Here is a 25,872-nt window from a genome sequence, read left to right as displayed (position 1 = left end):
ACAGAGAGCATGTGCGGACGTCACGGGCCAGCAACACTCCCAGCTGACACGTTCTGTTTCTTGACATCTTTTAATAGCAAGATTTGTTATTAAAATAAGTTTCTTTGGGGGCTGAACCAACTTCATTGATATCTCCACCCAAAATGGCACTTTGGTTCCAAGAGAAAGGAGGATGAATTGGGTTCATTCTAAAATATTTATCAAGTGCTCACTCTGTGCAGGGGGACTTTCTTTGAGTTATTCATAAAGAATTATACAGATATTTTGACGTTTAGGACTAATGTTGAATCAAAACAAAGCAATTCTCACTAACATTATTGTGTTAAAACATACGGTGTGATTCCTTCAAATTTTGTGCTCTTACTTCTTGTAGGACAAATAGAATGAGAGACAGTGTTGGTAATGGGGTACCAAGAGCAAGTCTGTTCTTTTCATTTATATGGAAACCGCTGCAGAAAGAACCACCTAAGATACCCAGCACATCAGATTCGGTCTCCATGTTTTCACTTGCGGCCAAGTGGAACGAGTAGAAGAGGTTTCTTGAATCAGCTGGTGCTAATTCCTCTTACTTTCTCTTTGAATTAGGCCAACACAATGGTGCCACATGGAGAGGCAGTTGGTAGAAGCTAGTGTTAGGATCCTATTTTGTCAAATAAGGGATGCAGAATTTCCTCAAAGGTTTCTAAACATCAGAATCACATGGCAGCACTGATGTGGCCCTCCATCTTGGCATGAGTACAAGTCTATTTATCAACATCAGAGGAGAGGAGCATTGGAGGGGTGACCTCTGTCTTGGCATGAACACGAGATACATTTACAATCTGCTGTAGCAGGAAGTTGGTGTAGCCAGAACATAACGTGTTGCTTCAGTGAGCCACAACCACCATAGCAGAGGCAACAGGGCAACATTTCTTGACCACTCAGCAGGTGCCAGGGACGTTCTGCTTTACTTCTGGCTTTCACAACAACCCAGCTAGCAGGTGTGACCATCTCCTGTTTACATTTGAGGAAATTGAGTTTCAGTGAGACAATTTTCCTAAGGACACAGTATGGGGGAGCAGCAGTGCAGCTTACCCAAGTACAGACATCTAGAAAACAGCAAAGTCTGTGCTCTGAGAACAACACAGTGTGTGACAGAAACCATCTTTGAATGATCTACTCTTCACATTATGTGAAAACTCAGTTGAGACTATGGATATTTGAATAAGAAACTGATCTAATATAACGTTGTACATATGAAACTTATAATGTTATAAACCAATGTTACCTCAATAAAAAATAAATCTAAAAATTATTTATTAATTCATTAGAAAATATAAGTCCATTACATATTAATATATTTTGTGAAAAATAACTATACTTTCAAAACAAGAAGAAAATCAGTGAGATTAAAAAAATCTCACTGGCAAAAAAAAAAAAAATGAATATAATGGACATTATGTCCATTTATTACTCTGAGGAGTTTTCAGGATTTTAATGTGTATCATTGGGGGATGGGAAATGGACAGACATAATCAGACCTCAGTGTCTTTGCCTCTTGAAGAAAAGTTTCTCCTGATGTATTTTTTGATACAAGATGCTTAGGGATTTTTGTTTGCTTTTTGAGGGAAAATAAAGAAAAATAACCAAGGGACGAATGTTTCTGCATCTTCTCCAAAAACAGGGTTGAAGATATTATCCCCTGTTGCCTAATGTTGCCTGTGTATGATCCAAGAGATGAATTCTTTTGTAATTTAATACCAGGAAAATGTTTGTCCCTCTTGGAAAAGCAAGTTTCCTTTAATCAGATAAGGAGAATTATCTAACCCGTATTTCCTTTTCTCAGAAGCTAAGAGCTAACTTTAGTGTTCAAGGACAGAAATTACATTAAATGGTTACTTCTGTCCAGTCGAAATACAACACGGGTCACATATTTGATTTTTGTCCACATATGTGATTTGAAATTTTTAGTAGTCATCTTAAAAAGTAAAAAGAAATGAGTGAAATTAATTTTAATAATATATTTTACATAGCTTGATTATCAAAAATATTATCATTTCAACATGTAATTAAAATCAATATACATCAATATAAAAATATGAAATTTTTTTTTTTTTTAGTGAAGCCTTTGAATTCTGGTGTGTTATTTTATACTTGAAGCACATTTCAATTCCAATGAGTCACTGTTTGTGGTTAGTGACTCATGTATTGGACAGCAGATCTGGTAACTGGTAGACAGTCTGTGTGCATATGCATGTGTGTACGGTTTTTTTTTCTATTTTTATAGGATTTTTATACATGTCGTCTATGATAAGTTACTTGAATATTCTACTGGAAGTTTGCAGGATATGACATAAATAAATGAATACAGGAATAAACAAATGACTACATACATATCACTAAGATCAAAATTTAGAAGTTTTAGGCCAAGCTTTGCCTGAACTATTTTGTAACCGTGGGTAAATGTTAAGCCTTTCGTTTTCAGATTCCTCCTTGAAGAAGTGATAACAGTTCACCTAGATGGCTTCTAAGGCTGCTCCAGGTCTAAAAAATGATGATTTTGCTGCTTTTAAAAACCCAAGTACTAGGTTTTGATCGCGCTTTTAAGTCAAGCACATGTTAAATCATATGTCACAAGATGCATCTGAAAAATGCCTCTTACCTTTCTCTTAACCTGGCATCAAGATCGGATTATTGAATAAGGAAGTGAAGGGAAGGATGGAAGGATGTGGTACAGCCTGCCTGACTCTTAGCTTCTATGCTCACATAGTTTCCCCACAATACCATGTTAGGCACTTTGGGGTGATAACTGAGTAGGTCGTGTTCACTGCTGTGTCCCCAGGGCACACAGAAAGCGCTCAATAAATATTGGTTGAATGAATGTGTGAGAAACGCTTCTCCCCAGCACGGTCTGAGTACATGGGGCTGTGGGGACTCTTAGGCCCCAAACAAGGATTATCTGTACAGGGCTTTGTGGGTTTCAGATAGGGCAGCAAAGGGCAGTAGAGGTTCTCTTTTCAATAAGACAAGTTGCCTCTTCAGCTTGGTTCTAGCCCACAGCAAAATGCCACACCCCCCAGATTGGCAGCTGCAATATGGCAAGTCAGCCAGTTGGTCTTGGGCCTACAGGCTAGAACTCAAGGGTAGGACTTCCCGCATATCTAGTCTCAGAATTTGGTCAAATAAAGAAATTCAGTCTACAAGCAAAAGTGAGCTGAGAGGACACAAAAGCTGTAGAGAGTGGAGGGAGTTGGGTGGCTTTCCTTCTTTCAGTGGTGTAGATCCAAAACGTGGTGCAAAACACTGAAAATCCATCAACTAAACTTCAATTAAAAAAAAAAAAAGAGGGGCTTCCGTGGTGGCGCAGTGGTTGAGAGTCTGCCTGCTAGTGCCGGGGGACACGGGTTCGGGCCCTGGTCTGGGAGGATCCCACATGCCGCGGAGCAACTAGGCCCGTGAGCCACAACTACTGAGCCTGTGCGTCTGGAGCCTGTGCTCCACAACAAGAGAGGCCGCAATAGTGAGAGGCCCGCGCGCCGCGATGAAGAGTGGCCCCCACTTGCCGCAATTAGAGAAAGCCCTCGCACAGAAACGAAGACCCAACACAGCCAAAAATAAATAAATAAATAAATAAATAAATAAATAAATAAATAAATAAAAAAGAACTATCAAGCAAAGACTGTGATATGACAATTTGCGAAGGAATAAATATAAATTGACAATAAATATGCCAAAAAATTCAACTTAATAAGGAAATGCAAATTAAGATACTAATGACATCACTTTTTTCTCCATCAGTTTGCACTTTCATATCTTGCTGATAGTTACAAACTGAAACAGAAAAGTCTTTAAATTGATCTAGGGATCCCACTTCTAAAATTTTAAGAAAATAGGAATATATGAAAAGATTTATACATACATATTTATTAATACATTTCTTATAATAACAAATAATCAAAAACAACACTTACGTTCATCAATAAAAAATCATTTAAGTTAATTGTAGTTTGTCCATTCAAAAAAAAAAAAAACACTGAAAATCCATATAAATGACTCTCCTCCTTTATACTATAAAACAAACAAAAATTACCCCTTCAACTTACTTTTTCTTACTATCCTTTTTGGCTGTCTTTTCCAAAGCTGCCCTCCTTCGCAAGTAGTCATTCTGGATTTCATTATATTTTGTAGTGTGTTCTTTGATAAGGTCAGTGGTTTTCTTGTGGTGTCTCTTAACCAGGTCTTTCATTTCTTTGTAGTGCTTCTTTTGAAGTTTCACAAACGACTTCTGTTGCTTTAGCTCTTCAATTGTCTGCGCTTCTACTTCTGCAACAAATGGGTATGAGAGCTGAGAGGCCTGGAAGGGCTGAGAGGACAGAGCAGTTGCTGTTGAGCAGTATTTTTCTGACCCCAGCCCACTGGATCTTGAGAGCAGAGCTTGGAAGTCAAACGTGTGCTCCAGGCTGGCTTTATGACTTGCTAACTTTGTGACTATGTTACCACATTTCTCAAAGACCCAATTTCTTTACTCATAATTTTTTAAAAAGTTTGGGTTCCCTAGAAACAGAGCCCAAGAGAGGGATTCAGGTACATGTGATTTACCAAGGGGGGCTCTCAGTAGGAGGGGAGTGAGGGCAGCAGATACAGAAGAAGAAGTAGCTAAACAAGGATGTGGCCTTGGCTGGAGTCCGGCTTCTGCCTGATCCCAGGGGGAGCTCTGGAGCATGAACTGTACTACAGAGTTAGTCTCACCTTGAGGCAAGAAAGCCAGCCTTTTGCCTATTTGGGAATGTCAGTCGTAGGGAGGCATCAGCTCCTGGAGATGGGGCTTCCTTTTGGCTGAGGGCAATTTTCTTTCTTTCTTTCTTTCTTTTTTTTATAAAAGATCTCCCGCACAATCTTCAGCTATCCCTGTGGTTTGCTAATATGTTTGCAAATGGCACTGCACCTGCTTTTGTATAAATTTTGGATGCCTAGAGCATCAAATGTATCAGGGCATTGTCAGAGACATTGTGTCATAAATAGCTCAAATGGATATAATGAGATATGCTCCATGATCGACAGAGTAGCAAGATATTTATCAGATAAGAAATCCCTCTTCATGATCAGTGTGCCTTCCATGAGGGCAATTTTCAAAAGCAGAGGAAGCTATGAGCTGTTAGGAGTCAAACTTTACTACAGCTGGGAGCTGGGTGTCACAGATGGTAAAGGGGATTTTGGTGGGCACTAACAGGATCCACTTTAAAGATCACACAATTTCTACTTTTTAGGGTTGTTATGGTGATGATGAAATAAAAGAATTAATGCAAAGTTTTTAACATAGTTTCTGGCAGTGTGCCTGTTAGAGGCTTAACAAATGATTGTACAGGTTCTACAGCACCATTTCTAAGGGGCACTATTCACAGTATAGGTATTGTAGGTTTGTATATTTATCACAACATTGCTCCAGTATAGATCATTAAGGTGAGGGAAGGTCTTTCTTTGCTGTGATTTGCCCAAAGGTACCATAAGGGTTGGTGGTAGTTTATATCACTACATAGTGTTTTATTTAATGCCAAGAAAACATTTAATGTGACAGAGCTTGATTTTAAAACAGTCTGTGTTTTACTGACTTGTTTAATCAATTGTAAGAATATGCATTTAAAAAATATGTTAACATTTCTAAAACTAAGCTGCATCGTGTAGTCAATGGAGTGTCACAATTTGTTGGTGCTTTTCTTTCTTGGCCATCCATGAGTAGTGGGGTACCTTAAAAAGGATGGTGCCTTAAATTCAATGAATTATCTTTTATTTAGACCTAGATTAAGCCATAGTTCACATGTTTTCATCCTTTGATGTGAACTTTCTGCTTCTGGAAACAAAAATAAGTTATGATAAATATTTAGAACTGTCAAGAGATTCAGAAATAATATATGCCATGAATAACAACAGACCTGAATAGCAAATGATATATCTAGTGGATAAACATTGAAATCAGAATAACAATTTATGTTCTTAAATGATAAGGTCTTTAAGCAACTGAAATATGTTTCCCTTTTTAATAATGCATCTATTCTCCTGACATTTGATTCCTTTTGAGAAAGAGGCCAGGGAGAGAATCAGGTACATTTATTTAATGGTTTCCCTCAGGCCCAGATGGACTCATTATGGTTGCATAATGACTGATTATATTAAAATTTATAATCCTAAGGAATTGCTGCAGTTTTGGTGACAGATTCAACCTCACTTCTTTAAAAATGGTGTGCAGCACATCAGCTGTGGCAAGTTTAGCAACAGGGTTCAAGATGTACCAACCTATGACTAAAAATAATTCCACGGAAAGTATTATTTTTTAAAAAGCTTGTGGATGAAAGGCTATTGTTTGAATATGTCCTTAAACATAAAGGTAATGCCCATTTATATAAGGAAACAAATACCACTCATAAATCACCCAGAGATAATCACTGCTAATATATTGATATAGACACCCACCTTTCATCTATGCATTTGCGTATTTTTAAATAATATTGGAATCATGCTCTTATTTACACTTCTGTCTCTTGTTTTATGTGTGAACATTGAATTGTTTCCCATGGAATTAAATCTTTAAACACATGTTTTCTTTTCATACATTCCTAAAGTAATTTTTGGATGCATATTTTATGTATTATTTTGGTGAAAACATAAATACACATCCCTCTCAATTTTCACAAAGTGAAGAGGTTTCTGTAGCCACCACTTAGATCAAAATCAGAATATTATCAGCGCCCCAGAGACCCTCTTTTCGGTTCCAGCCCTCCCTCCCACCCCTAAGTATAATCCAAATCCATGTTTCTAAGAACACAAATTACTTTTGCCTGTTTTTGAACTTTGTGTAGCTGGAATCATAAAGAATGTGCTCCTTGGTGTTTGTCCTCTTTTCTTCAACATTATGCTGTGAATTTTATCATGTAGTTGTGTGTAACTGCAGTTTATTTATTTCTACAGCTGTATCTTATTTTATTCTGTGACTATACCACAATGTATCCATTCTACTGTTTATGGATATTTAAGTTGTTTACAGTTTTTGGTTCTTATCCATAGTGCTGTCTTTTGTGTACACTTCTGTTGTATGTTGGGCCAACATGCTACACACTGCTACATACTGCTAATTGTGTTAAAGAAAGCTTGTACCAATTTTAGTCCCACTAGTTTAAGAAATTAACCAAATATAAAATATTCCCAAACTGTATCATCATTCTTAAACTCTGTGTAGTCTATGGTCACAAACAGTTCATATTCTGCATTTCTAAAATATGCTTTATTGTGGGCACTTTGGGAAGATTGCATTCCTGTTCACTGGGTCACATTTCCAGTATGAAACTATTCCTTGATTCCAAAATAGATCTTGTGAAATTATGTTATTTTTTTATTCCAGTAGGGTCCTATTTGCCAAGTATGGTTGCTTCTCTGTGATTATATTGTGTAGCATGGCTTGAAGTAGGATGTATCTGTAGGTGGCTTTAGAAGAGAAATATTAATGATGTTATATTTCAAAGATGAAATCTCCTCCCCTCTAAATACTTACCCTGCGTAATATTCAGCTGCCTAATTCCATAGGGAAAAAAGGTGGTATTTACCTGTTAAAACACTCTGAATAAGATCTTCTGTTTTGGCAGGTGCCTTTACAGAGCCTGAAAAAAAAAAATAGCCTCTTTTAACTTTTAAAATTGTTTTCTTCCTGTAAAACAATGTTTGGCGCTTGACTCTAAGTCTCTTTATGGAGAAATTACAAATTGCGGGAGAAAATTATCCTAAAAATATTCTAAGAAATGTCTTCAGTTTGTAACTTTGGGGCAAACCTAATTAAATGTGAATCTATATCCTCCAGTTATAGAAAGGCCATTCCTCCACTTTGAAGCAAAACTTTGTCAACAAATTCAGTTTAGGCTACTGCTACCTTCTGGCCATAACAGGAATGACAAGTGATCTTTTAAAAATCAAAGGCTGACCAGCAGGCAGGAATAAGGTTGCAGGCAAGATCCATTAGAGGGTGCCAAAATCACTGGACAAACGTTTAAGGAGAAACAGGATAGTTGCATAGTCTTAAAGTGTCTCCACTAAGATATCAATTAACTATAAAGGGGAAAATTGCAACTTTCAGTGGAGAAACCTGGCAGATGGCACCTTAACCAAGTGATCCAACATCACTGATGATGAGACACAGCAACGTCAGATACCCCCGACATAATGCTCTCAGAACAGCATTGCTTCTGTGACGTTCTTGCCAAAAATGCGTAATTTTAGTTTAATCATGAGAAAACATCAGGCCAACCCAAACTGAAGGATAATCTACAAAATAACTGACTCTTCAGAAGTGTCAAGGGCATGAAAGACAGGACAGACTGAGGGACTGTCATAGATTCAAGGAGGCTAAGGAGACATGACAATTAGTACAATGTGGGATCCTGAGCTGGAACCTGGAACAATCAAAGACATTAGTGGAAAGCAGGTGAAGTTCAAACAAGGTCTGTGGTTTAGTTCAGGGTATTGTGCCAATGTTAATTTCCTGGTCTGACTCTGACAGATGTTAATGCCAGAGAAGAGGGGTCCAGTTTTGCAATGTATTCTGTGCTATTTTAAAAATTATTCTGTAAGTCAAATGATTCCAAAGCACTCAGGTAAAAAAATAAAATGCTAAAATGCTAAATTCTCTTTTACTCTCAAAAGCACAAGGTTATATTCACTATTTAAATTAATTATTCATATTCTAGAAACACACTAAATGTTTGTATTTGGCATATAAACACTTCATTTGAAAATATCACTTCTTTTTATACACAGGTTATCTCCTTATTACTATTAATCTCAACAACCTCCTTTCTTAAGTAGTCTCAGTAGGAGCATAGAAGCTAAAGGGAAGAATTTTAGGATCGTGGAGAACTGGTGTCAGTCTTGCCTTCACTCTTCATTAGCGACTTGGCCTTCAAGAAGTACCTTGTCATTTCAAAACTGCAATTTATTCATCTGCACCATGGGGGCAGTGGTAGAATCGACTCTCAGAAGCCTGGTTTAAGAGTTAAACGAGATAATCCACGTGAAGCATTTAGCAGCGTGCTCAGCACATGATAGGCGCTTAAAATTGGTGAAAGGAAGTGGAGAAAGATGCGAAGGAATTCTTGGCAGAAACGTAACTTAGTAAGGTAGAACTAAGAATGTGCTTCTAAAGCATAGCTGCATATAAGGTGCTTGAAGAACCCTTCACACACCCTGCCAGCAGATGGACCATAATCCATCACTAAATAAAGACATGGGAAATCTGGGTGATATTTTGTTGTGGCTTCATAAATTGTCAGCAGAGCCAGATGAGCACTTATGAGTCTCTTGGCCTTCCTTCGTTCGTTCCTTCCTTCCCTCATTCATTCCCTCATCACACATTTCTGGAGCATCTCCTAAGTCCATGCATTTTTGCCCATGTGATGTTTTCGCTAAGTCAATCATGCTACCTCTTTCAGTGGTACATATAAACTAGAGGCTCCTAGTCATGTAGCACAGCTCTCTCATCAGAGTGTTTACCTGGAGCTGGTTGGTTGTGGAGAGCCTGGGAGGGTGGTTTGGGTGTCAGGGATGTAGTGTGATTCATCCCGTTTTCTGCTGGAGTTGTCCTGGCTTCACTTGGAGCTTCTGACTGTGTTTCCCCAGGATCAGCCTAAAATCATAAACATCCTTTAATTTTTCACACTTCTTATGGTTATTTTGTGACCTTCCTAAACCCACAAAGCTACATCTGATAGCATTTTCACAACTCATTTGGACTCTGAAATATCACATCTGAAACTGTGCGGAAAGCAAGGTAAAAACAGCATGGTATTGAACCATGATTTTGGCCAGTTAATTGTATTAAAGGCCCTGATATTTACGCTTTTCTATGCCCACTGCTCTTGGACGTGTCCTCCAGCACTGACTCTGGACCTGAGCATGTGATTTGCTTTGGTCAAATGAGAAAGTAGCAAACTTGATGTAAGCAGTGGATTGAAAAGCCATTTGCAAATGTTTCTTCTCTTTCTCAGACCCCTGCTATAGCCATGGAGGATGAGAGCCCACATGGAGGAGAGCTAAGTCATGTAGACAAGGATGTCCTGGACCAGCCAGCCCTGAGCTGACAATGTACACTTAAGTGAGCCCACCTAAGATTAGCTGAACCTGGTCCAGATCAACAGAACTGCTCAGCTGACCAAATGACTCATGAACAATAATAAGTAGTTGATGCTGTAAGCCACTAAGTTGGGGGATTGTTTGTTATGCAGCAGTAGTTAATTGATACACTGGTTATAAACATCGACTTTGGAGCCAGACTTACCTGGGTTCAAATTCTGGCCCTGCCACTTATTAGTATTGTGATATTGGGCAAGTCACTTAACTGTCTGTCCCTCACTTTCCTCATCTTTATAGATGGGGATATATATGTACTGGGGATCATAATATTATCTATATTGTAAGGTTGTTTAGAGGATCAAATAAGTTACTATTCATAAAGTGCTTAGAATAATTCCTGGCACAGAGTAAATTTGTGCATGTTATATAAATAGATAAAACATTTAAGCTTGTATAATACTACCAATAAATAATAATAAGATACATTAAAACTTATGAAATCTCTACTCCATTCCCTCCAGCAGCTAGTCTGCTATGCCCTGTGCAGAGCAAACATTTAATGTTTGATGAGTAAATGTCGATCTTTATAAAATAATTGCCTCAATAATTATATACCATTTTAGCGATGCTTTTCAGGGTTCTGCAACTCTTGTCTCAGAATTGCCTTCTGAGTCCAAGGCAGATTTTACTGACAATGAGGCTCTCCCAATGCTCTACTTTGTTGTACATTAAAAAAAAAATATATTAGGAAATGGCCAAGAGTCATTTGGAGCTCAATGTTGTGACATTTTGTTATGTAATTACAGACAGCAGATTGCCTTATGATAACATTTTTAGAAAATGTAAGATGAGAATGAAAATAATGACACATTGTCACAAGTGGCTTTTAATCTGTCCCCCCAAAGCATCTTTAAAACATAAGTTCCAACACTTCTTTTGGTGATGGCAGAACTTATTTTGATTCAACAAACAATCCCTGTTTACCTACCACAGCCTGCTCTGCTCAGAGCTGATGGCATTGAGATGTAAGGGATGAGCCTGGGGTCAGTGGCAGGGAAGGGGGCGGAGTGGGGGGTAAGGAACCTAGGCCAGTGACCTTGGCAGCCTGTAGAACTCACGATGCAGAACTCTGTCTTCTGAAAAATGGCTACTTCGAATGGGGAAGTTCTGGTATGTTTGTGTTGTTCAGTTACATCCATCAGGAAAAGTCTCCCTAGAATCATTATGCCAAGGGGAGGGATTGCATATATTTTGTTCAGCAAGAGATTGCAAACTGGAGGCTTAGGGTCCAAATGGAGTGCATCGAAATGTTCACCTAATGCTGCCAGATTTTAAAAATAAGGAGATTTTACATTAATAAAATGGATCTCTTGCTTCAGTTGAAAAATCAGATTGGGCAACACTGGGCCTGCATTCCCGCTCTGGATGAGAACGGAGGGGTTTCTGACTCTTTAAGGACACTACCCTTTGACTCATTTAGACTTTACCTGTCTCAGTCCTGTAGGCATTTGGGTTTGCAGGAGATACCTGAGAAGACTGAACTATCATAGATGTTTGACCACACAATTCATAAAGGAAATGCATTTACATTGAACAGGAGAGATTGAAGTAAAGGGAGTGCTGGATAGAGCACTGGGTCATTAGCAAAGTTATCCATTGGCCTTGGTCCTCTGGCTTGAATACAGTGGGGGTAAAACTTCCCAGCCTCCCAGCCATAGGGGGTGCCCATGGTCACCAAACTCAGCTGCCGGGAAAACAGGGACAGAAGGTGCTCTTGTTCCATGGGCGGCTGATCTTGCCCATTTTTTATATCCAGGCAGGTTTCTGGAAACAGGTGGGGATGAATCAGATTCTTCCCAGTGTGAGAGCTGGCTGAAATTAGCCCTCTGGAAGAGGATAGGGAAGAAGAAAATTTTGATGGAGGAAAGAATGGAGGTGATGGAAAGCCGGCTTCCATGAAGGCAATACTGCGTAGCTTCTTTTTGGCAACTAGGTGTAGTGCCCTGGGGGTCTCAGGCTGGAGGTGTATTCAAAATGAACCCAGCAAGCTTATTTTGTCTGTATCAGGTTTGCAGGCATTCCATGGGGCTGTGTGCCCTTGGGAAATCGAGTTCAATCATTAACTTGAATCAAGATGCAGGAAATAGAAGCTCTGCTTATCAAGGGTATGTAAGACAAAGCCCTTACATTCCAGAAACTGATATAATGTATGACTTCAAAGACATTTTTAAAAAAATAGATAAATGTTGAGGAAACACACTGGAAAACACTTTGTAGTTACAACTGAGGATCAAGAGATCACCAAGGTTCGGTGCTGGATTTGAGGTAAGCTTTGGAGAAGTGCTTGGTCCAGGGGTCCTGGGGATGCCTCCAGGCAGGGTGGACGGCACCACATAACCCTGGGGGGTACGGGGGCACCCTTGGCACTGTACAGTAACAGGCAGTCAGTAGAAACGATGGAAATGAGCGAAACGGACTAGATTTCACGCAACAAGGCAAAGCGAGGCTGTGCCCAGACCTGGAGGGGGAGCTCCTGGGAGGGGCGACTGAATTCCAGCCAATTATTGCCTAGGCTGCGAGGAAAGCTGGGAAACTGACTTTTTGGTGTGATATCTCCCAATTTAAAACCACTGAGAGGCCAAACAAAGCACATCTTCAGAGCGCACGTGGCCCAGAAGCTGCCCATCTGTACCCTCTGCTCAGAGGAGAGAGTTTGCCTGTATTTCCGGGATTGTGTCAGTCAACAATGTACCCAGAGCCACTGCAGGAAACGCAGTGGGCGGGGCCAACTGGTCTGCAGCCCCGCCCCGCCCCGCCCCCCACCTCCTCGCCCCAGGGACCCAGGAAAGGTGGAGAGAAGAGAGCGGGTAAGGAGGACCCTGAATGCTGGGCTAAGGAATTTGCGGCTCCTTGTGTAGACTGACCCTTGTCAGGGACCTCTTAGGATTTTCTGGAAACAGATTTTATTAATTTAGTGAGAATCTATAGTTGCAAATATATCGCACTGTTGCTTAAAATATGTTGCTAGCGGAGGGCAGTATATACAGATTTGAACTGGCAGTTCCCTATTGGAGACTGACCATAGAAGCAGCTGTAGATCACCGTGTGCCAGACACCGTTACACACGCCAGCTTCGTCTCAGCCAGACAGCGAAGGCAGCCGCTCAACTCCATTATACAGCAAAGAAGTCAGAGGCGTTATTAAAGTCTTTACTAAAGACTTGCTAGAAGCCACACCGTTAAGGGTGCGACTGGTGTTTGAATATATGTCATAGTTTAAAGTCTGAATTTTTCTACTGCACTAGTTCACCCTGTATTCTATGATAATAGCAACTTAAGGAACCACAATAGTAACTTACGTTACTGCGGAGATACAGAAATGTATAAATGTAAAGACCATTCTCAAAGAGCTTACTCCGTTGCACTAAAAAGGCATTCAGAAAAAAAAAAAAAAAAAGGCATTCAGGTATTAAAAATTAAATTTTTGATATCATCACTGAAAGGTCGAATAAGTCCCACTCTGTGGATATGTGAGATGAAATGCAAAAAACAAATTTCTTGCCCCACTCACAAGCATCAGTGGAAGTCAACACTTGTGACTTGATTTCTCCCCAGTCTTTGTCCAAATATTCTTTTTTATGCGCTTGAATGAAATAAGCCTGAAATTCTTTCGCATTGCACTGGAAATTACAATAGAAACAAAAGAACTAGAAATATCAGTTTTCTCGATTTAATGGTGAGACTCTTGGGATCCAGTTAAACAAATTTCAAGGAAAGAAGGTTCAGAAATTGATATTTCACTTGCACCAAGTTTTGCTTAGCTGGGTAGAGAAAAATCAACTACAGCAGAAGTAGGTCACTGCCCTCCAGTGGCCAAATGAAAGCATTACACTATTTTTCCTTCAAAACATGAAACAGTGGACTTTTTAAAGCCAAGATTTTATTAAAAATAATACTTATATCCTTCCTATATCAAAAATAAACAGAATGGCCTTAAAATATAACACAAGTGGATCAGTAAAAGTATAACTGGAAAGGCCATTTTTACAAGTTTTAGAGAAGGAGGAGATGCCATTTGGTATACTAGTTGAAAAGATTTCTATCCCAGGCACTGAAAATTTGGATCTGATGATGAAGCAAGAGAGAACTCAAATTTGGGGAATTTAGTGGGGTGGTTAAGATGGTAAGTTAAGGGTCTTCCAAACACCAGAATGTGTTGACTGAGCTATTGGAGGTGTCAGTGTCCTGCCTGAGTCATCTACAAAGTACAGTCCCTTCCAGATAGTGGTTAGGATGACAGCATCTTGACTCAGATACTAGATGGGTGAGGGCAAGGTCAAGGTCATCAGTGTTTCCAGAATACTGAGGGCAAGACTCATAATTTCATCATGCAGAAATTCAGTCCACTCAGGACAAATGTGGGCAGTGGATGTGGTTTCATCAAAACTAGCCTTTCCCTTAAGAAAGAGCTTGCTTAAACACATGTACAATTGGTACCTTAAATTTATATTACCTGAATGAAATTAGATAATATATCTACCCCACATTTCTAAAAATTTCAGAACATTTCTAAAAACTATATCTTGATGTATGTGTTCTGAAGCATTGAGGGATGAAGTATGCTAATATTTGCAGCCTACTTTGAAATGCATCAAAAATCAGTTGCAATAATGAAAGGATAGAGGGATTTATAGATGGATATATATGTGATAAAGAAAATGCATCAAAATTGGAATTGTGGAATCCAAGTGATTGATATACGGGTGTTCTTTTTCAACATTTGTGTATGTTTGAAAAATTTTATAATAAATTATGACAAAACTCTGATATTTTTAAGAGTTTACCAAAGTGAGTTAAAGCAAAAGACAGCTTTAAGGAGCTGAATAAATTCATCTGTTGACTTCAGTTTTTGTCATCATATATGTCATCATACAAAGAAATCATCAGCATTCACATGGTATCTCTTTGTTGAAGCCTTAGTGACAGCTGCAAGTTACATGCATATGTGTAAATTTTTATTACAGTCTTTCTCCAGACTTTAAGGACTATGAGAGCATCTGATTTTTCTCATCATTATATCTCTATATTGCCCAGCATGGTGACTGATGCAGCGTGTTAAAAAAAACTTTTATTAAATGAATGCATGAAGACATCCACAGTTTGTTTCCTCCTCATGTATAATCAATAGATGTAGTATCAGTGACAAAATCCTGAAGCTAAAGAACCATCTAAATGTTATGTTAAAAAATTTTTTTGAATGAATGAATCAATGGGTGAAAAATATGAAGATGCTGCTCTTTCTGTGTCTGTGGCTAGAGAATCTGCATTTAGTTCATAATTGCAACAGCTTATTTAGAAAGAGATTAAAGGGTGACAGGGCATAGCTCTGCTGACTATTTTGTGTTGCATATGTTACCATTCCTACCAGCTTTAATTTGTTGGAAATATTTTGATACAGTCTCCAAAGAAATCAGAAGAAATGAATTCTTTGGGTTAGGCAGAAATCAAGGATTCCTCCTTTAAAGAAAACATGGGCCAAACACCCTTCACATTCATCTTTTGGAAATGTATCTTTTATATTAACTAAGCAAATCATTTGTCAAAGACAATCATCAATCACTCACAGAACAGATTCTGGACAATTCCCCAAGGAGAGTTTCTCCTGTAGCTCTTCCCAGGTTCCTGAGATTGAGCTGACATTTTAGAGTGGATGGAATTAATGGCTTTTCAGTTCCATGTGGGGAGAGCCAGGTGCTTGTGAGAGAGAGATGTAGGGCTCCAAAGCATTGGTTCTCAATGTGTGGTCCCTGGACCAGCAGCGTTAGCATCCCTACAGACTTGTTAGAAATGCCAGTTCTTGGTCCACCTCACACCTACTGAACCAGAAACTCTGGGGTTGGGCCCAGCAATCTGTGCTTTTAGGAGCCATCCAGGTGATCCCGATACATACTAAAATCCGAGAGCTTTGCTACTCAAAATATGGTCCAGCCCAGCAGCGTCAGCACCACCTGGAATCTTGTCAGAAATGCAGAATATTGTGCCCTGCTCCAGACCGATTAAATCTGAATCTGCATTGAAACAAGATCCCTGGGTGATCCGTATGCACATTAAAATTTGAGAAACCTTGCTCTAAAGCAGAGTGAAAAACTTTGTCATTTAGTCATGCTTTTATAATCCCTACGGTATTGGTCATGGCATGGATTCTGGATTCATCGCTGTTTTAGGCAGATGAACCCAAAGCCCCTCGTTAGAATCCATTGAAATTTTAAAAATTGTTATGGAGGAGGTTTGTAAAAGCAGTGGAATTGAACTGTTTCATTGAGTAGTTTTAACTCAAGTGAATATATGGTCTTCTCTTGAGATCTCATTTAAAAAGACCCTGGTTCCTCCATTTATTGGCCATTGATACTAAGCAAGTCACTCTATCATTATAAGCAACTGTTCCCTCTTTTAAAAACGGGGACTATATGTTTGTCCTAGTTAAGGCCCAGTTTTACCCAGGGTATCCAATCAAAGTGCCTTGTCAACTCCAAAACTGTGTAGAAATGAAAGGGACAGGGTCATTATCTGAAGGCCATTACCTAAAAGGCAAACTTTCTCTTCCTATTTTATTGGATGCTTTAAAGTTCAGGGATGGTGAGAGACTATTGTTTCTGTAAGGTGGTATTTTTTTTTTCTTTTCTTTCTAATTTTTATTTTAGATCATAGCACATATGTATTTGACTTAAACCTGGAATACTACACTTCTGAGTCTTTGCAGAAAATAAATTCATGTGACTCCATAAAAATTTTCTTAAAAATGACATGACATTACTTCTGTGATATATGTGGCATATTTTTATACACATGCAAGTGAAAAGTTAGAGTGAAATGGTCCTTGATCTATAATTTAAAAATATTAAAAGAGAAAATTTCTTAATATTTTTTTATCAAACTATGGGACTATCACCATCATTATCAAGAAACATTTATTTAGTGTATGTATTTTTCTAAGTACAGAGTTTTTTTGAGGTATAATTGACATATAACATTATATTAGTTTCAGATGTACAACGTAATGACTCCATATTGTATATATTATGAAATGATCACCACAATAAGTCTAGTTAACATCCATCACCACATATAGTTACAAACTTTTTCTTGTGATGAGACCTTTTAAGCCCTACTCTCTTGGAAACTTTCAAGTATACATACGGTATTATTAACTATAGTCACCATGCTGTACATTACACCCCCAGGACTTAGAGCTTTTTTACAAGCCAAAGTATAACCCCTGCCACCTCCCCAACTACCTCTAATATCTGTCTCTCTTTTATGTAAGTTGGTATTTTGCTAAATCATTATTTGAGGAGGAAGAGAATCCAAAATGACCACTAAACCTCATCTTTGATTTTAGTGCCAAGTTCTTGGTAAAGCGTCAAGCTCCCATCTTGGAAAATTTAAACGACACCCAAGGCCTTATTAAGTTTAAACACTCTAACTTTTTGAGAGCACCACCTTGGATTTTTTGCTGTTGGATTATCCTACTGGTAAAGTTCATACCATACCATAGGATCTTTTTCTTTTCAAATAATCAAATCCCATTGAAGATGCCCACAGTGCCATACACAGAATTAGGAAATAAATTATTTTAGATAAATTTCAGCTCACTTATAAGAGCATATGAATCTGACAACTTAAAAAAGTAGGCCTCTTGGAATAAATGAAATTTGAATACTACCAAACAGCTTTCTCTTTTCAACATCAAAAGGATGTGAAGACCACTCACACACCTTCACTTGTATCATGAACACACAGGTGATAGAGGGACAGCAGGCAGTGTACAAACTAGCCGAATAGACCCCACATATATAAACCTAACTTACTGAAGAACAAGTTCTAATAATATCCAGTGATTTAAAGGGAGAAATCTTGACATTTGATTCAATATAAAATTCAATTCAAAGGATTATTATTTAAAGTAAAGGTCTTATATTCTGTGGTCAGTCATCCAGGTGACCTGCTACAGCGGACAGAAAGATGAAAAAGGGCTAGTCCTTATTAAAGGTTAGTAGAAAATTACAGTTTTGTTATTGAGGTAGTGCGATGTGGTGTAGTGTAGACCCTTGCTACTCAAGGTGTGGACCCTGGGACAGTGTTATCCCATCACCTGGGGCTGGTCAGAGATGCTGAGCCTCAGGCCCTAGCCCAGACCCATGTTATTAGATGGGATCAGCATGTTATTACGATGCCTTGGTCTGCACATTAAAATTCTAGAAGTGTTGGTGTGGAACATGAGTTCTGGAGCTAGATTGCTTGGATTTCAATCCCAGCTCTGCTCCTTAGTAGTTGTGTGGCACTGGACAAGGAACAGAATCTCTCAGTGCCTCAGTTTCTTCAACTGTTAAATGGCAATAAAAATAGTCGTTAAGAAATATGGATGTTTTAGGACCTAACGTGTTAATAAACATTAAAAGGCTCAGAATGGTGCCAGGTACATTGTAAGCACTCAGTAAAATGTTTCTGCACTCCTTGACGTGCTAAAAACAAGTCATGTTCAAATATTGCATTTGGAATATCACATAATATTTTGCAGTCAATACATTGGATATTTACTTTATTCTCTTCAGAGGTGTATTTTAAAAAAAAAATAAAAATGTTACTGATGTCTCATTAGTCATCTCTATTAACCACATTAAACTATTAGGGGTGTGGAACATTTTTTTTTTAATTAAGAACTTTTGTAAAGAAAAATATATATACATAGAAAACATGCTAGAAGGACATACACCAAAATGTTAACGCTCTCTGCAAGATTACTGAGAGGGCTTTTTGTTTCTTTGTTTATTATGTTTTTAAATTTTTATACAATATTTTATTTAGAGAAATAACTATAAATATTATAAAGCCTTTGTTATGATTCAGATTAGGCAACCTTCTATGACTTTACTAACACATCATCCTGAATTGTGACTTTAAAAGAGACAAAATAAATCCAGCAACTCAAATCTCTGTTACCCCTTAACTTACAATTATATACTGGAATTATATATATATTTGTAATTCTATCTACCTATCTATCTATCTATCTATCATCTATCTATCTATCTATCTATCTATATCACATGATCTGAAACAAACGTCTGCTGTTCAAAGCATGGGGGAATTTTCAACTTTCCTACTTATTTGGTTTGCAAAGTACTCTATGAAGATAATTTATTAGACTGTTTCAATTCTGGGAATATTTTGTAGTCCAACGAAGTCTTTCATTTTCAAATAGAAATGACCTTTATAACTACCAAGTTAAAAGGATTATACTAAAAAAGTCTTTGCTGCTAAAATAGTGTCTCCAGTGCCTGCCATGTCCTAGATAGAATTTCCTTTTGAGAAAACCACAGTTACTTATTTTCAGTGGCCTCATTCAAACAAACTTACATTATTACAAGGCAAGATAAAGGGCATACTTGTGTTCAAAGGTGTTAAATGACTTTCCTCTCCCAGCATTACATGGTAAGGGCAAATGATTTTTTTCTCAAGCTTTAAAAATGAGGTCAGTTAAGGGTTTAGACATTTCAAAGGAAAAAATTGCATTTTCTCTATTGCCATATGGAATCTATGTGATTCAGTGCCTCTAAAATTATTTCTAAAATTGAAAATGTTCAAATATTCTTTGAGTTTAATCAGCATTACTGAAAATCCTTATGACCATCATTTTTAGAGGAGAAACAAAAATAATGTTGACCTAAAATTCTACTTCTGTATTTTTATAACCATTAGTATTACATTCTCCCCAAATAGCTTTTTTTTTTAAAAAAAAAAAATTGAAGTATAGTTGATTTACAATGTTGTGTTAGTTTCAGGTGTACAGCAAAGTGATTCAGTTATACATATATATGTATATGTATATATATATTCTTTTTCAGATTCTTTTCCATTATAGGTTGTTACAAGATATTGAATTCTCTGGGCTATACAGTAGGTCCTTGTTGATTATCTATTTTGTATATAATAGTGTGTATCTGTTAATCCCAAACTCTTAATTTGGAAGTAAATTCATGTCTACCATTAGGCATAATTTTCCAGCAGTGTAAAATTTCCCTATAATACTAAATACAACAGAAAGCATTATTTATAAAACTTTCCAGTCTAACTTTAAATTTCATCAGAGAGGATGATATGTATTTATTGGTTCTATAGGATATGATGCCTGCAGTGTAAATAAGAGCCCAGAAAATTTTACTCTGATGTTAAATAGTTTTCTTTTTTACATTTCATTTTCTCTCATGTTCAATTAACTCAACATCTTAGATCAAAAATTTCTAAAATTCTATACAAAAAACAAGGAAATAATCATAAATGTGCTCAAAAACATATTTACGTGATGTTCACTGAAGATCTGTTTAAAATAGTGAAGCATTCAAAATATCCAACAATAGGAGATTGGAAAAATAAATTATGTACATATGTATGATAGAAGATTATGAAGTTATTAAAAGTCATGTCGTAGAAGAATATTTAAGACGTGCAAAATGTTTGCATTAAGTGAAAATAAAAGGTTAAAACACAGATTGTGAATATTATCCCATTTTATGAAAAAGTACTAATTGTGCATAAAAAGATGAGCTACATATATACCCCATATTTACAGTGTTATCTCTGGGTGGCTTGGGTGTTTGGATTATAGGTGAATTATTTGGGATTTTCTTTTCTCATTTTTATTTTAAAAATTTTCTATGATAAGTCTAGTTTTCTTTACTCTTTTGGAATAAGAAAAAGATGATTTAATAAATAATGTCAACTTTAACGGACTTGCTATTAGTTATAGTTACCCAAACAATTTTCAAGGTTTTTTTTCTATACTGATAACTCTTCATTTTTCTCATCTGCTTCCCTGAATTTATCCTCTGAATATTCAAATGAAATATGAAAATAGCTAGTTTCTATCACTATTTGTAATATTGCTGTCATCTCCAATAATCATTAAATTCTATTTCAGTCTACACAGAGGCTTCATATTTTTAAACTTCTAATATTTCTAGACCCTTCCTTAATTATTCTTTGCATATTGACAACTAATTTAGAATAATACACCAATTATTTTGGGAATATGTATTATAATACATAAATATACAGTAATAATAGTAATGACTTTATAGCTCACACTACACACCAGGCACTGTGTTAAGTACCTTATGTATTGTAAGAAATCACAAAAGCACTTTGAAAACCCTGTACTTTAAATTAAAGACAAAAGAAAATACCAAATAACTTGATGATCATCTTCTTTTTTAAGTGCCTTATTCACCTTTAATCAACATGAAATTATCTAGAAACTTTCCTCTGAAACAGCAAGATGTGTACTGTTTAATGTGGTCACAAAATAAGGTGCTGATGGTGGCCACAGAATGCCAAAAGAGAATGAAATACGAAAAATTCAGGGTATCATATAGATGTTTTGGGAGATGAGGCTGAACTCCATCAAAGTGGTTTTCCAATGTGCTCTTTTCTTCTCCTGAGGGGTGATGTTATGTAGGCAAAGCCAGCAACGAGATGTGGTAATCATGCTTCACGCTGTGCCCAAAACTAGAACACCCTCTCACCTCTTTCTTTACTTCTTCTTCATCTTCCAGCGTCAAAGCTGCCAGTTGTTTAGCTCTCTGCTCCATCAGATTCACATATCGGATTGGATTTGACAAAGCTTCAATCACATCTAAATAGGGAAGAGACATTTTAGATCCAAGGTCCTGGAGATATTGATTATCCACCATCCATCAATCCATCCATCCATTCAATCACCCATCCATCCATGCATTTGTTCATCATCTATTTACTTACCTATCCATTTACTGATTCACCATCCATCTTCCATCCTTCCATCTACTCATATGACTATCTACTTATCCATCCAACATTTTGGAAATGGACAAGAGTGAGGACCCTTTGCTGAACCCTCAGGAAGAGAGAACTCAAAGGAGGTCATCTCTGCGAGCCAAACTGGACAAGCTCCAACTCAGGATGCCTCAATACTCCAAATTTTATAGTTTATTTTTGACTGTTTCATCCATTCCAGCAATGACCCACACACCTGTCTTATTTGGGCCAAATGGTGTTTCATAATGGAGACATTTCACATAAAAAGACTGCTTTCCAAACTGTTGAAAAACTCAATGACTTGGCAATATGGGTCTCATTTGTACATGATACTGTCTAGCTGGAGTGAGTTATGACTGCCATCTTTGGATGGGGCATGTGCTCCAAGATTGCCAGAGTCTCCACCACTCCCCCGTATCTTGCACTCAGGCCACTTGACAGTATAAGCATTTAAATTTATGATTCCTGGTTGACATCATCATAAGTTAATTCCTCTAATTTAGGATTTCACCCATGGAAAGGATCAGGGTTCTAAAACTGGCTGAAGGCAAATTCATTGCACAGGCCTAGATAGACTGTATAGTATCAGGTAGCATTGGTTAGAAAGTACTGGGCCCATGAGAATAATATTACCCAATGGATAAAAATGGTCAATACTTTATGGGGACTTAAATTAAACTAAAATTTATTCACAAAGGCTTGATCAATTTACCTCTAAACATGCATACAAACATAGAGGTAATTCTGAGGCCAGAATCTCCTGCTTTTGTTTGGTCCACTTTGCTTTCCACTAAGTCTCAAAAATATGGATGACCCCAGATGGAAATATCCTTTTGAGTTGTTAGGTTGTTTACCTGCATATGTATCTGGGACATAGTCCTTCACCTCTATGTAGACAAAGAGAGCTGGCAGCATCAGAGGCTGGTTCCTTTCATTCCTCAGACAGATGTAGTGATAGCCTGGAGGGTGACATCATACCGTGCATCATATTTTCTTGTAACACAGGAACATCTATTTGACATGTGTGTTTATTTTAGGTGACTTTGGGTGACAAACAGCTCACTTCTTTCTCATTTTAATCATATGGTTTTGAGTGGTAAGGTACTATTTTTCTCATCAGACAGGAAAACAATGTTGATGCTGATTTTTTTCTTTTCACCATGTTTATCCCCACAAGAGAGAATTTGAAACCGTATGTCATACATTGAATTATTGGTCCAAATTTATCTCTTGTATGTGATTTCTTGACTTGGGGCTTAGCCTGCTTTGGACAATGGGATGTTAGTGATGTGGTACAAGCAGAGGCTTAAAATGCACTTGCAGAAACAGGTGTGCCCTTATGCATTCCACTGGGCTGCCGTGAGATGTCTGTGGGCGCCACTGCTCCTTCAGCTGGGGCCCCTGAATGAGCAGATGTGGGAAGACCTAAGCCCAGCCCAGATCCTAAAGCACAGCTACATGGCTGAGACATGCCCAACCCCGCCACACCACAGACCTGTGAGCATGAAGATAAAACACTTGTTATAAGCCTCTGAATCTTCAGATAGTTTGTTACACATAATTAACTGGCAAGAGTTGACTTGCCCACTGATCATAGCATGTCACAAAAATATAAAACTGCCAGATTTAAATACTTAAATTTATAGTCCTTTTTATGTAACACAACACCAAAGCAGCAAATAGCTTCCTAGATCATTCTTTAACAATCATGTAAGGCAGTGATGGTTTTCTCGACAACTTTGATAAAAAGTTTCTCACCACGCTATCCATACCTGGTCGAATTGCTTGTACTGGCAAGATTCGGTGACCAATAAATTTACCTCCTTCTTCATAAACTGCTATCCTCAAACAGGCCAGAGAAGGAAGAACTACCTATAGGACATTAACAATACACGTGGTTACAAGAAGTAGCAACTGCAAGAAAGAATTAGAAAGGTATTATTTAAACTGGCCCCACTTTTCCAAATCCAAGAAGTTTCTACTGAGCAAATTGATAAAAAGTTAAGTTGTTGGTCTATAATTTAGATTTTCAAAAAGAGAAGGATTACCAGAGATATGGCTTCATCTATGTTTCATCACCTTGTCCAAATGAGGAATCAACAAATAGACCATTTTCTTTTGACATGAACATTCTCAAGGTAGAAATGACAAAAGTTCTATGTTTAAATACAAAGAGTTGGTGGTTTTATCACCATTTGAGCATTCACTATTATATTTTCAAAGCAAATTACTTTTATACTTTGGAGCAAAAGCAAAAATTAAAAAGTAGCTTTCAAGGATAACTTTCAGAATGGGATTGATTTATATATTTGTAAATTCCCAAATTAGCCAAAAGTATTGCTCACTTTTTTTCCCCTCAGTGTAAAACATATGGAGTACACATATCCCATGTCAAGAACATGAGGCCAATTGTATCCTTAAATATTTATTTCTTTGGTAACATAAACAAACTAACATTTATTGACTATTTTCAGTGTGTTCGATATTTTCTAAATGTTTTCAGTGTATTAGGGAATACTTATAATAACTCTATGAAGCAGACAGTATTATTAAATCCAATTAGCATATTTAAAAAAACCCTGGAGCACAGAGACCTTTACCATAGATATTCTCTCCACAAAAGACTGCCTTTGTAGATATTTTGGCCAGATAAAAGCAAAGGGTATGGTAAGTATCCACTCTACTTTCTACTGGACTTAGCATCTTCCTTTGTGTGTGAAGCATGTGTGAAAAAGATTTGCTTTCTGGTGAAGGCAGAGGGAAAGCCCAGTTGAATATAAAAGATTTTAACTCTATCAGACAGACTCCAGACAAGCTACAAAGAGCAGTGCCAGTGGCTGGAGATTCTATGGAGTTTAATTAATATACTTTTTAAAGGAAATATGGACTTCCTTTCTCTTGGCTACTATATTATTCTCTACTTCCCACTCTACTTCATTTGAATTATAGTGAAAACATATCATTTATCACTTGTGTTATGAGAGGCTATGAGTTAAATTTATATGTTATTCTGGCCTTCCAAATGATGTATCCTAGAATTAATTGATTTACAATGCAATTATGAAAAATCCAAAAAAGTGACTCATGGAAAGCTTGAATAGTTTTTAAGATAGCTTTGAAAATGCTATTGCATTATTAATGTGTAAATTCCCAAATGAAGCAACACATAATTCCTCATTTTACTTTTTTCCCCAGTGTAAAACACCTAGAAGATGCAGTAACATCTCATGTTAAGGACACTAGACCAACCTTTTTGAACACAATGGGTTCTTCTTCCCAGACAGGATTTACAGCATTTCCTTGTGATGTCTTTGTCTTAAATGCCTTCCTCCTTGTGTCCACAGGCAAACCAAACATATCCACTTCCACATAAGTCCCGACTTTCTTATCAGAGAGAAACTGACCTGAAATAATCTAGAAAGTAATAAAAAAGGAACTCTTGATAAATGAATAACAATGATAGAATACTTTAGGGAGGTACAAATGCTGATGGTGAATGTTGAACCATAATCAAAATAAAATAGAAACCAGAGTACAAACGGGATTTCTTTTTCGTTTAAAGAATTTGTAGAGGAATACTGAAAATGCTGAGGTTAGAAGTCAATTAATAAGACAAAGTTTTATAGGAGGAAATAAATGAACAAGTATCAAAAGTTTGATGAGATTACGCCTTTGCATTTGAGAGATACATCTATTAAATGTTAAAGATTGATCTGTAGAGCCTTTATCTGAATATAAATGTTCTTCTAATACTTAAAAATGTTATAAGAGAAAAAAATTCTCATTTTAGCATGATTGTAAATGAAATTAAAAGGCCATTTAAGAGTACAAATTTAAAACATAACACACTAGAAAGTTTAGCATTTAAAAAACTTCCTCTTGCTCATAAAATTCAACTTGAAAGAGTGGTTATAACATCATGCTATTCCAA

General features: G+C 37.2%; 1 protein-coding gene across 5 annotated transcripts in view; it reads right to left on the bottom strand.

Moving 5' to 3' along the window:
* The window catches only part of PLCB1 (phospholipase C beta 1), a 694,419-nt gene that overhangs the window by 100,362 nt on the left and 568,185 nt on the right, over positions 1 to 25,872 (bottom strand). For all 5 annotated transcript variants that reach the window (XM_068565592.1, XM_068565593.1, XM_068565595.1 and 2 more), the window contains 7 exons: positions 25,191 to 25,355; positions 23,714 to 23,813; positions 22,796 to 22,900; positions 21,671 to 21,780; positions 9,511 to 9,643; positions 7,575 to 7,628; positions 4,083 to 4,302 (listed from right to left, as the gene is read on the bottom strand). In XM_068565592.1, coding sequence (XP_068421693.1) covers positions 4,083 to 4,302; positions 7,575 to 7,628; positions 9,511 to 9,643; positions 21,671 to 21,780; positions 22,796 to 22,900; positions 23,714 to 23,813; positions 25,191 to 25,355 — 887 coding nt within the window. The remainder of the gene's footprint in view (positions 1 to 4,082; positions 4,303 to 7,574; positions 7,629 to 9,510; positions 9,644 to 21,670; positions 21,781 to 22,795; positions 22,901 to 23,713; positions 23,814 to 25,190; positions 25,356 to 25,872) is intronic.

Source organism: Eschrichtius robustus, chromosome 16 (genome assembly GCF_028021215.1).
Source record: "Eschrichtius robustus isolate mEscRob2 chromosome 16, mEscRob2.pri, whole genome shotgun sequence".
Classification (NCBI taxonomy): Eukaryota; Metazoa; Chordata; class Mammalia; order Artiodactyla; family Eschrichtiidae; genus Eschrichtius; species Eschrichtius robustus.
This window is presented reverse-complemented; position numbering and strand designations above follow the sequence as displayed.